The 16,430-nt window shown below is 35.6% G+C and overlaps 1 protein-coding gene across 1 annotated transcript in view; it reads right to left on the bottom strand.

Annotated features, from left to right (window-relative positions):
• LOC123549465 (enhancer of mRNA-decapping protein 4-like) overlaps nucleotides 1-13,669 on the bottom strand; it is a 48,193-nt gene extending 34,524 nt beyond the window's left edge. Inside the window, exons 1-4 of the mRNA XM_045337588.2 lie at nucleotides 13,654-13,669; nucleotides 13,108-13,224; nucleotides 1,435-1,555; nucleotides 627-732 (exon numbers count right to left, since the gene is read on the bottom strand). Of these exons, the coding sequence (XP_045193523.2) occupies nucleotides 627-732; nucleotides 1,435-1,555; nucleotides 13,108-13,214 (334 nt within the window). The 5' untranslated portion in view covers nucleotides 13,215-13,224; nucleotides 13,654-13,669. The remainder of the gene's footprint in view (nucleotides 1-626; nucleotides 733-1,434; nucleotides 1,556-13,107; nucleotides 13,225-13,653) is intronic.
• Between the last annotated feature and the right edge of the window lie 2,761 nt (nucleotides 13,670-16,430).

Raw genomic sequence — 16,430 nt, 5'->3', positions numbered from 1 at the left:
CAGGGTAAGGGCTAAAACTGTTATGTACAGGTATACCTCTATTAGTAACATTCACCGTTCCAATTTTCATATCAACCTAAGATGATTGTTATAATATCACTATCTAATTTTCTTACATGCCATTAAGCCATTCTTAATTATTTAAATAAAAAGTTTTATATAAGGCTTCACATGAACTTCACTGGAAAAAGAATGCTTTCAATAACACAACTTAAAAACCACAGACAGTTTTCAAAATGTTAACTACTGTTAAAAATTAAAAGTTTATTTCTAAATCTGTTTAGGTCGACTGTGAAAAAAGTTAAAAATATTTTATAATTAATATAAAATCATTGTGACCACCTTATTCCTAATTTATATATCACCAATGAGGGTATGAGAGAAGAGGTCAGCTTTATTTTGATACTACTGGTACCATATTTCATGTCTCTTGGTATGACAAAACCAGGGATTAAACAAACTACTTCCTGCATTCACAGCAGATGCTTTTACCACTAGGCTACCTTGGCAGTTAAAAATTTAATATTAAACATTGTTTTGTTCTGCAGTTAAAAAACTGAACATAGATAAGATAAATTTGATATGTTTTACATTCATTATGACATATTAATTAATTAATGAAGTACCTTTCAAGACATAGGCTACAAAGCCATTTCCCCTGTGTACAGCCACTAAGTTTCCAATATATCTTCTATTCTCCCAGTCATAATTCACAACAGGAGTTATCTTCACCTGAAATATAGTTACAGTAAATAACACTTTTCAAAAGTATAAAATATATTTCAGCTAAAACGTTATATTCCCACTACTTTAGTGTTTTGGAGTTCTCTATTCTTTATTCCTACATAAGTAACTGGCGATTTTCCATATGAATCAGAGGACAAAACTAAGGCATCAGAAAAAAAGTTGTTTATCAAAGCTTTCCAGAGAACATTTATCTTGCACATATACTAAAGTCTGGTTAAGCCCCTACTGTCATTTCCGGGCAAGGGCATTTTCTGACAGTGAAAAGTACATGAACAACATTTTCATGGAAAGGAAGAAATATAACAAAAAATTGTCTATAACCTGGAATCTTTCTGCTGTCTGGCACCAACATTAATGGGCATAGATAAAATTGTTTGTCACAGAAACTGTTGTTCTTGAAGGGATTTTTCTTAATATGTTAACCTCAAAACACTTGCCCTTTCTAAAGCAGTAATTCTTCTTTCAAGATGCCAGTTGGAACACAAATAACATAACAACACTACTTTCCATGTATCGTTGCATTTTTTCAGAGTTACTCTGAATTAGCTGACACACAATCGCGCAAGTTCTGACCTTAAACAGCGGAAACTCACATCATGTTCTGGTCTGAAAATAATGGGGACAAAGTTAATGGCTTTTTACCATTTTTTTTATTCATGTGTACTTGTATGTCCAATGGTTTGTTACCTTATTAGAGCCTGTAGATCCTGACAAGGACTGAGACTTTGCCATCTGTTTACTAGATATAATATCCACCTCCTGTCCATATACACTGAAACTGTTAGCTGTATCTGTGCCTTGTAAAGTGCTGAAATTATTTACAAATACCTTTTTATCATGGATGCGAAAATAATGCTCAAAAGCAGACAAATTTAAAAAAAAAAGTTGTATATAGTTCGTGTCCATACACAAAAATAAACAGAAATATGGTAAAAATCACAGAAAACAAATAGTTCTTCTTTCCCACTTCAGAACTGCCAAGATTCTGCTATAATACTGCAGAGAAGCTAGTTCCAAACATTAAACAAGATGGTCATGATGACCCTGAACCACTCACCTGAGTAATATGAGCCACATGTTTCAAATGGCAAACTGATGCTTAAATATTAAGAAAGTAGGTCAGTATGTCACATTCATGGTCACTAAAAGTCAAGTTTTAAGATTGGTCTGCAAAACTGTATATGTCATCCAAATTTCAAGGCTGTATCTTAAACAAGAGGGCCATGTATCGCTCACCTGACCTATGGACCTAAAGATCATCAAGATTAACATTCTGACCAAGTTTCATTTTAAGATATGGTCATAAATGTTGTCTCTAAAGTGTTAACTAGCTTTTCCTCTGATTTGACCTGGTGACCTAGTTTTTGACCCCACATGACCCAGATTCAAACTTGACCTAAAGATCAACAAGATTAACATTCTGACTAAGTTTCATGAAGATAAAGTTAAAAATGTGGCCTCTAGAGTGTTAAAAAGCTTTTCCTTAGATTTGACCTAGTAACCTAGTTTTTGATCTCACCTGACTCAGATTAAAACTCGATCTAAAGAACATCAAGATTAACATTCCGACCAAGTTTCATTAAGATATGGTCATAAATGTGGCCTCTACAGTTTTAACTAGCTTTTCCTTTGATTTGATCTGGTGACCTAGTTTTTGATCCTACATGACCCAAATTCAAACTGGACCTTGAGACCATCAAGATAAACATTCTGACCAAGATTCACAGGGCTTAAGGAGGTAGGTTACCTTGTTACAAGGGTAAATTCAAATTAGTTGAACCGCAGCATTTTTCTGTATTTCGTGTAATATGAAGTTTTAACTGCTACAATCTCAATGTCGTTTTTCTCTGTCCTTTCAAGTTCAATTTTTATCCAGGTTTGAAGAGCATGACCCTCCAAAGGTATTTCATATTAAAAGAAGAAGGAAAATACGTATATTTAACACTTTTCAGTGTATTTTAGTTTCATTGATATCCGTAGAAGTCTGCATAATTGATAAATTTATTGGTATGAACGTTATCTTTCTAATATAAGCTTAAAATGTATATGTCGCGGGGCTCGTGTTTCCATGGTAACGCATTTTCTCTCATTTTTAAACAACTATGTATAAAAATAGGGGTTTTCGACGGCTTCAGTGCCATTCTGTTAATGACCAACATGAAATATTTGGGTAATATTATTAGCAAAATACCAAGCACTTTACATGGTACCCTATTTTTCTTAAATTTTAAAGTAACCATGGCAACAGAGATGTTTAAAATAGCTTATATCTTGCTGTTTGTCGTAATTTGTTTAAAAAAGATATTGAATAAGATTATCTTTCTACTTGATGTAGCTTTAAAACATATCATTTCTAACGTAGGTTACATTTTCGTGTTATTTGCATTTATTCAAAGAAATTTCACAGCTTAGAATACGTACAGCAGTACCCCTCGTCTGCCATTTTTCATGGAAAAATCGTTCAGCGTGCTGCTATTATTCTCATGAATATTGTTGAAATGAAAATAAAAAGCCGAAGCTGTGTTTCTTAAATAGACCAGTGTCAACGCTTTTGAATTTTACATTTCGATACATAGGTCACGGGCTTTGTTTCCATGGTAACATCAGTTCAATTCAAGAAACCACAATTTTCTACTGAAATTTGAACAATTTTAGATCTTAGTTTTAGTATGTAAGTAACAAATTATCAATGGAACCTGAAAAATAGGTATTACAAATCAAACTGCTAGACTTTTTATTTGAAAATGGCCGTAAGAAGTAACCTTTCACCCAACTATATTCCAAATAACATTGGTTGCCATCATCCATTTTCTTACATTCCGCATAACATTTCAATATAACTACATAAAAGAAGCAAAATATTGATTATTATTCAGAGCAAAAGACTCATAAAAAATATTTCAGCAAATAATTGTTATTTGAAAATAGCTAAAATGAAGAAGATGTACAGAATTACGTACTTTCAAGATAAAAGCTATTAATTTTTCCGCGGTAACTGACACGTAACGTCATGACGTCAATGACGTCATTTAAGGCAACATTGTTTTGAAGCGTTTCTGCGGCAATTTATTCATTATTTCTGCATTATTAAACCATAAAGCATCAGATCGAAGACAAGTTTATGATTTGTTTTCAAAAGAATGAATATACAAACACATTTAGTTTGTCGTAAACATCGTCGTAAATCGTCACGTTAGCTTCCGGTTAGACATGCGCACATACAAATATGAAGGTAACCTACCTCCTTAAGCTAGGCTAAGATTTTAGGGAGAAGTCACTTCTCCCTCAGCTAAGATTAGGGAGAAGTGGTGAGTTTTTAGGGAGAAGTGGCGAGATTTTAGGGAAAATGGGAAAGATTTTAGCACCATGACATGCAAGTTGAAAAAGGAACTAATTATGCTTAATTAATATAAGTTACTATTATTATTATTTCCTGTCTTTGTTTATTAATTTAAAGTAAATAACAAATTCACTGAAAATGTCAGTGATTCTGTTTTCTTATCATTTTAAACCTTGTGAATCTAATGTGCTTAAACTGCAAATTCAAGTTTTTTTTCACTCCTGCAATGATTGCCCGAACCAAGAAAACCCTTTAAATATGAAAACAATTTAAAAAAAGTTGATTTCATATCAGCAAAAAATAAACCAAGCTCCCAGCTGCACTCAAAGTCAGTCACTAAATAACAAGTGTATGAATTAAAATACTGTACAGTCATGTCAGTAGCAGTGACATCACTATGACATCACACAGAATACAGTCTTCTTTGATCTGCTGGTGTCTCTTTGATATGCTGGTGTCCCCACACATTAAAAGAAACAGTTGTCAAACAGGTTTAACCCAGTTTCTGATGGCAGGTGTCAAAAATTTGGGTAAATTTCAGTAAGGTTATTTTATTCACAGAAAGTGTCAGTGATAATATTATGTTTCTAAATGTTGGGTTTTGAAAAATACGAGTAAAATTAAGTGGATTTAAGGAAATTACTGGAGCCGGTCACGGTAAGATACTTTCTAAAGGTCAAAAAAGAATGTGTAAGCTTATGCAATATAAATCCCTACTGCTTTGTTTATCAACAGTCAGTTTACAAAACAAGTGTCACCTTTGCACTTCTCCGTAATCTGAAGTAGGCGGAGCTTAAATTATGCTTTCGTGTATTCCAGTCAGTGTCAACAGGCCGACAGCGGATAACTGGAGGTGTGTGGATAAAAAAATTGGGTGACTTGTATTTCGCTTTCATGTTAGATTAGAGCGAAGTGGGGAGCTACAAAGTGACTATTTCGCTCAAGTCGCTCCCTAGCCCAAGCCCTGATTCATGAAAATACAGTCATAAATGTGGCCTCTCCAGTGTTAAGAAGCCTTTCCTTTGATTTGACCTGGTGACCTAGTTTTTGACCCCAGATATCTAACTCGTCCAAGATTATATTGAGGGTAACATTCTGACAAACTTTCAAAAAGATTGGGCCAAAATTGTGACCTCTAAAGTGTTAACAAGCTTTTCCTTTGATTTGACCGGGTGACCTAGTTTTTGACTCCAGATTACCCAAAATCAAACTCATCCAAGACTGAATTGTGAGCAACATTCCGACCAAGTTTCATTAAAATTGGGTCAAAACTGTGACCTCTAGAGCGATAACAAGCTTTTCCTTTGATCTGACCGGGTGACCTAGTTTTTGACCCTAGATGACCCAATATCAAATTCATCCAAGATTTATTTAAGAGTAACATCCTGACCAAGTTTCAATAAGATTGAGTCAAAATTGTGACCTCTAGAGTGTTAACAAGCTTTTCCTTTGATTTGACCGGGTGACCTAGTTTTTGACCCCAGATGACCCAATATCAAAACTGTCCAAGATTTAATTGAGAGTAACATTCTGATTAAGTTTCATTAAGATTGGGCCAAAACTGTGACCTCTAGAGTGTTAACAAGCTTTTCCTTTTATTTGACCAGGTGACCTAGTTTTTGACCCCAGATGACCGAATATCGAAATCATCCATGACTTTATTGAGGGTAACATTCTGACCAAGTTTCATTAAGATTGGACCAAAATTGTGACCTCTAGAGTGTTAACAGTCAAATTGTTGACGACGGACGGACGGACGGACGGGACACAGGGCGATCACAAAAGCTCACCTTTGAGCACTTTGTGCTCAGGTGAGCTAAAAACAAGAAAGTAGGTCAGTAGGTCAAGGTCACAGTCAAGTGACCCCTAATCACTTGGGGTCATCAGGTAATTAAAATTAAATAGTCTAGGAAATAAGATCTGATAATTTTTTAAGTATTTTTTCCTGTATAACTCAAATAACAAGTGAGCCCCAGGGTGGGGCCTCTTTTCACCCAAGGGGCATAATTTGAACAATCTTATTAGAGATCAACTAGGCAATGCTACATACCACATTTCAAATGCCTAGGCCTTGAACTTTCAGACAAGATTTTTTCTCCTATATATAAAGTCTATGTTAAACTTGGGACCCCGGGGCAGGGCCTCTTTTACCCCATAGGCATAATTTGAAAATTTTGGTAGAGAAACACTAGGCAAGGCAACATACCAAATATCAAAAGCCTATGCCTTACAGTTTCAGGCAAAAAGATTTTTAAAGGTTTATTTTCTATAGAATATAAAATCTGGAAAGTAGATCCCTCGGAAGCACCGGGAACAAGGCAAATAGTGGAAATTGCAGACTCGGTTTGATTGAGTCTGTTCATGGGCAGTAATGTAAAAAGCAACACTGCCCACGCCCCCTAGCACCGGCTTAAGCAGTATTCAATCTTCAAATCTAAATGAGTTGAAATCAATGATCCCGAAGGACCAGAAAATATAACAACACTGAGATGAAGTCGGGGCGACTTTTTACGGCCGCCACACAGCACTTAACACCCGCTGTTGTAAAGTAAATAAAATCTGGAAAGTAGATCCCTCGGAAGCACCGGGAACAAGGCAAATAGTGAAAATTGCAGACTCGGTTTAATTGAGTCTGTTCATGGGCAGTAATGTAAAAAGCAACACTGCCCACGCCCCCTAGCACCGGCTTAAGCAGTATTCAATCTTCAAATCTAAATGAGTTGAAATCAATGATCCCGAAGGACCAGAAAATAGTCTATGTAGAACTTGAGACCCCCAGAGCAGGGCCTCTTTTCAGCCCATGGTTATAATTTAAAACATTTTGGTAGAGGACCACGAGGCAATGCTATATACACAATATCAAATCTTGTGGTTTTAGACAAGAAGATTTTTAAAGTTTTTTCTTATACAAGTTTATGTAAAACTTGTGACCCCCGGGGCGGGGCCTCTTTTTAACCCAGGGGCAAAATTTGAACAATCCTCATAGAGGACCATTAGATGAAGTCACATGCCAAATATCATGGCTCTAAGCCTTTCAGTTTTGGACAAGAAGATTTTTAAAGTTTTTCCTTTTGAATGACCAATTTTCATTAAGATTGGACCAAAAATGTGTCTCTTAAGTGTAAACAAGTATTTTATTCAATTTGACCTAGTGACCTAGTTTTTGAGCCAAGATGACCCATATTCGAACTTGACCTAGATTTGATCAAGGCAATCATTCTGACCAAATTTCAGGAACCTCAATTGAACAAGAGGACCATGATGGTCCTGAATCGCTCACCTGTTCCCACAAGACCCAGTTTTGTGTATGACGTCGTATTTTCTATTATCTGACATTGTGACCTAGTTTTTGAGCTCATGTGACCCAGTTCTGAATTTGACTTAGATATCATCAAGATGAAAATTCTGACCAAGTTTCATGAAGATCCATTGAAAAATATAGCCTCTAGAGAGGTCAAAAGATTTTCCTAATTTTAGACCTACTGACCTAGTTTTTGATCGCAGTTGACCCAGTTTCAAAATTGACCTAGATATCATCAAGATGAACATTCAGACCAACTTTCATACAGATCCCATGAAAAGTGTGGCCTCTAGAGAGGTCACAAGGTTTTTTATTATTTGACCTACTGACCTAGTTTTTGAAGGCATGTGACCCAGTTTGGAACCTGACCTAGATATCATCAAGATGAACATTCTGACCAATTTTTATGAAGATCCATTCAAAAGTATGGCCTCTAGAGAGGTCACAAGGTTTTTCTATTTTTAGACCTACTGACCTAGTTTTTGACCGCACGTGACCCAGTTTCAAACTTAACCTAGATATCATCAAGATGAACATTCAGACCAACTTTCATACAGATCCCATGAAAAATATGGCCTCTAGAGAGGTCACAAGGTTTTTCAATTATTTGACCTACTGACCTAGTTTTTGATGGCACATGATCCAGTTTCGAACCTGACCTAGATATCATCAAGATGAACATTCAGACCAACTTTCATACAGATCCCATGAAAGATATGGCCTTTAGAGAGGTCACAAGGTTTTTCTATTATTTGAACTACTGACCTAGTTTTTGACGGCACGTGACCCAGTTTCGAACCTGACCTAGATATCATCAAGGTGAACATTCTGACCAATTTTCATGAAGATCTCGTGAAATTTATGGCCTCAAGAGAGGTCACAAGGTTTTTCTATTTTTAGACCTACTGACCTAGTTTTTGGAAGCACGTGACCCAGTTTCGAACTTGACCTAGATATCATCAAGGTGAACATTCATACCAAATTTCATAAAGATCCCGTGAAAAATGTGACCTCTAGAGTGGTCACAAGCAAAAGTTTACGCATGGACGGACGGATGGACAACGGACGCTGTGCGATCACAAAAGCTCACACTGTCACTTTGTGACATGTGAGCTAAAAATACAGCCTCTATCGCACACAAAATGTTTTTCTTTGATTTGTCCTAGCGACCCAGGTTTTGATCCCAGATGACCCATATTAAAACTTGACCTTAATTTCACCAAGGCTATCATTCTAACCAAATATCATGAAGATCAATTGAACAAGAGCTGTCCGTAAGACAGCCAAGCTCGACTATTCGAAATATTGTCACAGAAGCTGGAAATTATTACCCAAAATGTTTAATATCAAAAGAGTTTTTAGTTCAAAAGGGGACATATCAGAGTTATGGGACTTGATGCTATCAACTAGTTTTATAACCCCGAAGAAACATGTTAAGTTTCAATTCAATATCTGCATTAGTTTTGGGGATAGTAGCTTGCATGTAAAACTTTAACCAGAATTTTCTAAGTCCAAAAGGGGGCATAATTTGCTCAAAATACATGTTAAGAGTTATGGAACTTGACCCAGTGAGGTTGGTAATTGACCTAGAAAAAGAATAAATAAGTTTCAAAGCTATATGCCTTTTGGTAATAGCTGTATGTACTTGCACGCAAAACTTTAACCAGGATTTTCTAAGTCCAAAAGGGGGCATAATTTTCCCAAAATACAAGTCAGAGTTATGGCACTTGGTGCTATCAACTAGTTTTATAACCCCGAAGACACATGTGAAGTTTCAATTTAATATCTGTAGTAGTTTTGGAGATAGTTACTTGCATGTAAAACTTTAACCAGGATTTTCTAAGTCCAAAAGGGGGCATAATTTGGCCAAAATACATGTCAGAGTTATGGGACTTGACCCAGTGAGGTAGGTAATTGATCTAGAAAAAGAAAAAATAAGTTTCAAATCTATATGCCTTTTAGTAATAGCTGTATGTACTTGCACGCAAAACTTTAACCAGAATTTTCTAAGTCCAAAAGGGGGCATAATTTGGCCAAAATACATGCCAGAGTTATGGGACTAGACCCAGTGAGGTAGGTAATTGATATAGAAAAAGAAAAAATAAGTTTCAAATCTATATGCCTTTTAGTAACAGCTGTATGTACTTGCACGCAAAACTTTAACCAGAATTTTCTAAGTCCAAAAGGGGGCATAATTTGGCCAAAATGAAGGTCAGAGTTATGGGACTTGGTGCTATCAACTAGTTTTATAACCCCGAAGACACACGTGAAGTTTCAATTCAATATCTGCATTAGTTTTGGAGATAGTAACTTGCATGTAAAACTTTAACCAGAATTTTCTAAGTCCAAAAGGGGGCATAATGTGCTCAAAATACATGTTAGAGTTATGGAACTTGACCCAGTGAGGTTGGTTATTGACCTAGAAAAAGAATAAATAAGTTTCAAAGCTATATGCCTTTAAATGATAGCTGTATGTACTTGCATGCAAAAACTTAACCAAGGTGTGACGCCGACACCGACGCCGACGCCAGGGTGCGTAGAATAGCTAGACTATTCTTCGAATAGTCGAGCTAAAAATACAGTCTCTATTGCATAAACAAGGTTTTTCTTTGATTTAACCTAGTGACCTAGTTTTTGAACAGAGATGACCCATATTTTAACTTGGCCTAGATTCTGACTAAACTTTATGAATATCCATGTAAAATGCAGCCCCTATTGCGTACCCAAGGTTTTTCTTTAATTTGACCGGGTGACCTAAATTTTTATCCAAGATGACCCACATTCAAAATCACCCTAGATTTCATCAAGACAAACATTCTGATCAAATTTCATGAAGATCCGGTTTAAATGCAGCCACTATTGCATACACAAGGTTTTTCCTTGATTTGACCTAGTGACCTAGTTTTTGACCCCTGATGACCCATATTCGAACTTGACCTAGATTTTATCAAGGCAATCATTCTGACCAAAATTCATGAAGATCAATTGAAAAATACAGCTTCTATCGCATACAAAAGGTTTTTCCTTGATTTGACCTAGTGACCTAGTTTCTGAACCCAGATGACCCATTTTCAAACTTGGCCTAGATTTCATCAGGGTAATCATTTTGACAAAATTTCATGAAGATCAGTTGAAAAATACAGCCTCATTCGCATACACAAGGTATTTCTTTGATTTGAGCTAGTGATCTAGTTTCTGACCCCAGATGACCCATTTTCAAACTTGGCCTAGATTTCATCAAGAAAATTATTCTAACCAAATTTGTGAAGAACAATTGAAAAATACAGCCTATATCGCATACACAAGGTTTTTCTTTGATTTGACCTAGTGACCTAGTTTTTGACCCCAGATGACCCATTTTCGAATTTGGCCTAGATTTGATCAAGGTGATCATTCTGACAAAATTTCATGAAGATCAGTTGAAAAATACAGCCTCTATCGCATACGCAAGCTAAATGTTGACAGACAGACAGACAACGGACATTGAGCGATCACAATAACTATAGCAATATCTAACAAGAGGGTCATGATGACCCTGGATCGCTCACCAAAGTAATATGAGCTACATGTTTCAAATATCAAACTGATGATTTTTAGAAATTTTTTGGAAGATTTTCTGATGTACAATCAAGTAACCCCTGGGGCGGGGCCAATTTTACCCCGGGGGTCAAGATTTGAACAAAGTCTGTAGAAGTCTACTAGGTAATGTAACATATCTAATATCTAAGATCTAGGCCTTCTGGTTTATTTTTAGCAATATTATGAAGATTTCCCTATGTACAATTAAGTAACCCCTGGGGCTGGGTCAATTTGACCCTGAGGGGGTCAAGATTTGAACAACTTTTGTAGAGGTCCACTAGGCACTGCTACATGTCAATATCTAAGCTCTAGGCCTTCTGGTTTATTTTCAGAAAATTTTGAAGATTTTTCTATGTACAATCAAGTAACCCAATGGGGCGGGGTCAATTTGACCCCGGGGGTCTTGATTTGAACAAATTTTGTACAAGTCTAATAGGCAATGCTACATGTCAAATATCTAAGATCTAGGCCTTTTGGTTTATTTTTAGAAAATTTTTGAAGATTTTCCTATGTAAAATCAAGTGACCCCTGGGGTGGGGTCAATTTTGACCCCGGGGGTCATGATTTGAATAAATTTTGTAGAGGTCCACTAGGCAATGCTACATGTGAAATATCTAAGCTGTAGGCCTTCTGGTTTATTTTTAGAAAATTTTGAAGATTTTTCTATGTACAATCAAGTAACCCCATGGGGCGGGGTCAATTTGATTCTGGGGGTCACGATTAGAAAATTTTTGTAGAAGTCTACTAGGCAATACTACATGTCAAATATCTAAGATCTAGGCCTTCTGGTTTATTTTTAGAAAATTTTTGAAGATTTTCCTATGTAAAATCAAGCGACCCCTGGGGTGGGGTCAATTTTGACCCTGGGGGTCATGGTTTGAACAAATTTTGTAGAGGTCCACTAGGCAATGCTACATGTCAAATATCTAAGCTCTAGGCCTTCTGGTTTATTTTTAGAAAATTTTGAAGATTTTTCTATGTACAATCAAGTAACCCAATGGGGCCGGGTCAATTTGACCCTAGGGGGGTCATGTTTTGAAAATTTTTTGTAGAGGTCCATTAGGCAATGCAACGCGTGAAATATCTAAGCTCTAGGCATTCTGGTTTATTTTTAGAAATTTTTTTAAGATTTTCCTATGTACAATCAAGTAACCCAATGGGGCGGGGTCAATTTGACCCCGGGGGTCTTGATTTGAATAAATTTTGTAGAGGTCCACTAGGCAATGCAACACGTGAAATATCTAAGCTCTAGGCCTTCTGGTTTATTTTTAGAAAATTTTTGAAGATTTTCCTATGTAAAATCAAGTGACCCCTGGGGCGGGGCCAATTTTGACCCCAGGGGTCATGATTTGAACAAATTTTGTAGAGGTCCACTAGGCAATGCTACATGTGAAATATTTAAGCTCTAGGCCTTCTGGTTTATTTTTAGAAATTTTTTGAAGATTTTCCTATGTAAAATCAAGTGACCCCTGGGGCAGGGTCAGTTTTGACCCCGGGGTCATGATTTGAACAACTTTAGTAGAGGTCCACTAGGCAATGCTACATGTCAAATATCTAAGCTCTAGGGATTCTGGTTTTTGAGAAGAAGATTTTTTAAAGATTTTCCTATGTAAAATCAAGTGACCCCTGGGGCGGGGTCAATTTTGATCCTGGGGTCATGATTTGAACAAATTTGGTAGAGGTCCACTAGGCAATGCTTCACACCAAATATCTAAGCTCTGGGGCTTCCGGTTTTTGAGAAGAAGATTTTTTAAGTTTTTCCTTTCTGTTGCCATGGCAACCAGAGTTCTGCATGGAATTCAATTCTTTGAATAATTTTTGTACAGCTTCACCCAAGGAACATTCCTGTGAAGTTTGGATGAAACTGGCCTAGCGGTTTATGAGGAGATGTCGTTTAAAGTAAAAGTTTACGGACGACGGACAACGTACGCCGGACAGTGACTGATCCTAATAGCTCACCCTGAGCCTTTGGCTCTGGTGAGCTAAAAAGGGAAGGTTTCACAAGCAAAACCTTACCAATAAAACAAATTTACATTTGATTATTCAACCTAAAATCGGCAAAAAAATCCAACCCCAATTAGCAAGGACACAGAGGAATACAGAACATGGAAGCTATGTTGTCTTAATAAAATTTACATACATGAGTTGTCTAGGTGCTGCACCATCATACATGGTCTTCATCAATTCTGTGAGAGTTGGATCAGTGGCATCCCCAGAGTTCTGCACCATACCAGACAAGGTCTGCATGATCTCATGACTGCAATACAGTTAATACACCAATTAGGAATTTTCTTCCTTTAGTCTAAAATAATGGCATGAGCTATGCTTCATTTATTTACACCTTCTAGTTTTTTTTTGTTTTTTTTTTATTTTTCGATTCTTTCTCATTTCTGACAAATACATCACACTGGCAGACCATGAAAAAAATGTGTGTATGCGAATGGTTAAACCTGACTTTTAAACAGTTGAAGTTGTAGATAATGATGTTTGGTTCCCAATTTTTGTTTAAAAAAAATCCACTTCTTAATCTATCTTAAAACTTTACTTTACTGAATATTTAAATGTAATAGCAAAATCATTCCTGGTAAGATGAAACCAGAATCACTTAAGTGACCACTTATGAAGAAACTAACTTCATTTTTCTTTTTTTACTACTACCAGGAAGAATATATAACATCATATTTACCTTTCTTGTACAGTAACTGACCAGACGCATGGGTGAGTCCAATAGCTCTACCTATTCTTTGAATAGTCAAGCTAAAAACAAATCCATAGGCAATTTTTCTTAGTTTGTTCTATTATAGAAAAAACTAAGAAAAATTGCCTATGGATTTGTTTTTATAGTATACAAAGCATTTGGCTACTTATGGAATGCAATACAGGAAAATGGTCAGTAATTTGGTCGAAAATGTGCAAAATAGCCCCAAAATAGATCATAATTTTTGCTATTTTCTGTGCAAATTCATGTAGAACAGGTTCTTGAATCAAAGTTTTTCTAAACTATCTAGAATACATTCTGCATGAAATGAGACAGTTCATGTTTAAATTCCCACAATGGCGAGTTTTACAGATCAAAGCCGAAAGATATGGCTTACTGTGTGAACAAGAGCAAATATGGGCCATTTCTAGCAGACCACCACTGAATGGCATTTTGCTAGGAACTATTTAATCCCCTATTTTCATTTCATTTTTCCATAATTTTATTTATTAAAGAACTTTCATGAAAAACAGGTGTACAAAAGAGTTATGTTCGGTAAAGATACCTAAATATGACCTTAAGTTGTCCGTTTTTACATGAAACATCTTTGAATTAGTGACCTTTTGGCCGCGATTTTGTGAATTCTCACGTTGTTTTGGCGAAAATCGCATAAATTTTTTGCCCAAACTGCGACTTTTGCTGCAATGCAGACTTGCCTTTCAGGGTTCGAATTTAAGTTCGCATACTCGTGAAATGTGAGTGCAAATTTCAAACTGAGAGGTGAGATTTCAGACACCAGCATTTTTTTGCGAGTGAAATTTTTTGGCCGAATAATGTGCATTTCTAACGGTCGTCTCGATCTTACACTGTTCTTTCTTTAACAACTAGCGGTCATTGCAGCGCATTGTCATTTGCAGAACAAATTTCGGAGCACTCTTTCATCTTTCGTCGTATTATGGAAGTTTACACTTGATAGATGTTCTGTGCGCATGTCTTTTCAACTGCTGACAAATACCTGCGCCAATTTTGATGACGTTTATCGCATCCGGTGGGTTTTTTGGTAATCTATAATAAGTTAGAATTTATATAGCGCAAATACGATTGGCTGGACTTGTCACGTGGATGTTTGTGTTAATGTTCTAAAAAAGTGACAAGTCGCGGAAAATGCAAGTTGTTTTTTCATTTAGCAAGTTAAAAAAAATACCACTTGCAAAAAAATGCAAGTAGAAAATCTGGCTAAATTCGAACCCTGCTTTTACTTGCTGATCGTATGACATTTATTAGGCGTTTGAATTTCACTTTTATCTCCATAGAGCGTCCAGTGATAATGATTACCAGGCAAAAATCACCCGTTTTCACGAAGTGTCAAAATGCCACCAAAGAAGAAACTGAAGCATTTGGAAGGCTAAACTTTGCTTCCATTCGCACGGACGAGTAGTGATGACAATAACAACAAGGTGGAGAAACGTTAAAAGTGTCTCTGAAAGGAAGTGTTTTGTTTATTTAAAAGATAAATATTTGTTCTTACAAATAAACAGATGTTTGCTTTTCAGTGTAATAAAGGCTGTCAGCCGATGTCATTTAGTCAAAATCTAATTGATTCAATGCAAACAAGAATTAATCTCATAAAGGTATCTGCCAAAACTGATCCTGCTTTAACATATACTGTGCATAAATTCATAACATCCCAAAATGCCATACCCGAATTGAATACAAGTTTACATGATAAAAAATTTCCATTCGTTGTATCAATGAGAATTGAAGCAACTTTAATGTGTATTTTAAAAGAAAATAGGACTTTTTAAGTCAGAATGAAATAATATATATATATATCTGACACCAACCTGTGGATTTTTGAAGATCCATCAGCTCCTTCAAGAGCCGACTTGTATCTCCGGTAGACTCCATGGAAGATGTTGGAGATTTTGTATCGTCCATCTCGCCAAGCGTTATGACAATGATTACTATCAATCAGAAAATAAATTTGCTCCTAAAAGAAATCAAGTGTTATGAAATAAATCACAAACTACGCCTTATTTTGTCAAAAATCTATCACCGGAAAGTGAAACATTTGCCAAGTATGGCGGCATCCATTGAAATAGACTGGTTGCATGTTTATATAAAAAAAACGGTCCAACGGGACTTTATATAACAGAAAAAAATCAGGTTACAGGTGGCGACTTTAAAGAGGCGCTACAAAATAAATGTATTCTTTTGTATTTCCATGATGGTAATTATACATGATTTGCATGAAAAACTTGGGAAATACAAATATTTAGTTACAAATTATTTATATTAAATTATAATTATAATATATTGATATAATGTACCTTAACAAATTCATATACTATATGTCTTATCAAAAGTTCTATATACATACATACTAATCAATTAAGTCTACGGAAATTTTAATTAACCTTATTTATTGATTTTTTAAGAAATCCATACTATATCATAATATTATGTCATATCAATAAATCATATATTATACATATTTTTACAGAACAATAAAACACACAATTGCATTACTTATCAAAAGTTCTATATACATACATACTAATCAATTAAGTCTACGGAAATTTTAATTAACCTTATTTATTGATTTTTTAAGAAATCCATACTATATCATAATATTATGTCATATCAATAAATCATATATTATACATATTTTTACAGAACAATAAAACACACAATTGCATTACTTATCAAAAGTTCTATGTACAAAACGAATGATACTAATCACTAAAAGTCATTGAAAATTTTGA

Source organism: Mercenaria mercenaria, chromosome 6 (genome assembly GCF_021730395.1).
Source record: "Mercenaria mercenaria strain notata chromosome 6, MADL_Memer_1, whole genome shotgun sequence".
Lineage (NCBI taxonomy): Eukaryota > Metazoa > Mollusca > Bivalvia > Venerida > Veneridae > Mercenaria > Mercenaria mercenaria.
The sequence above is the reverse complement of the archived record's forward strand: the minus strand, read 5'-3'. Positions and strand labels throughout refer to the sequence as shown.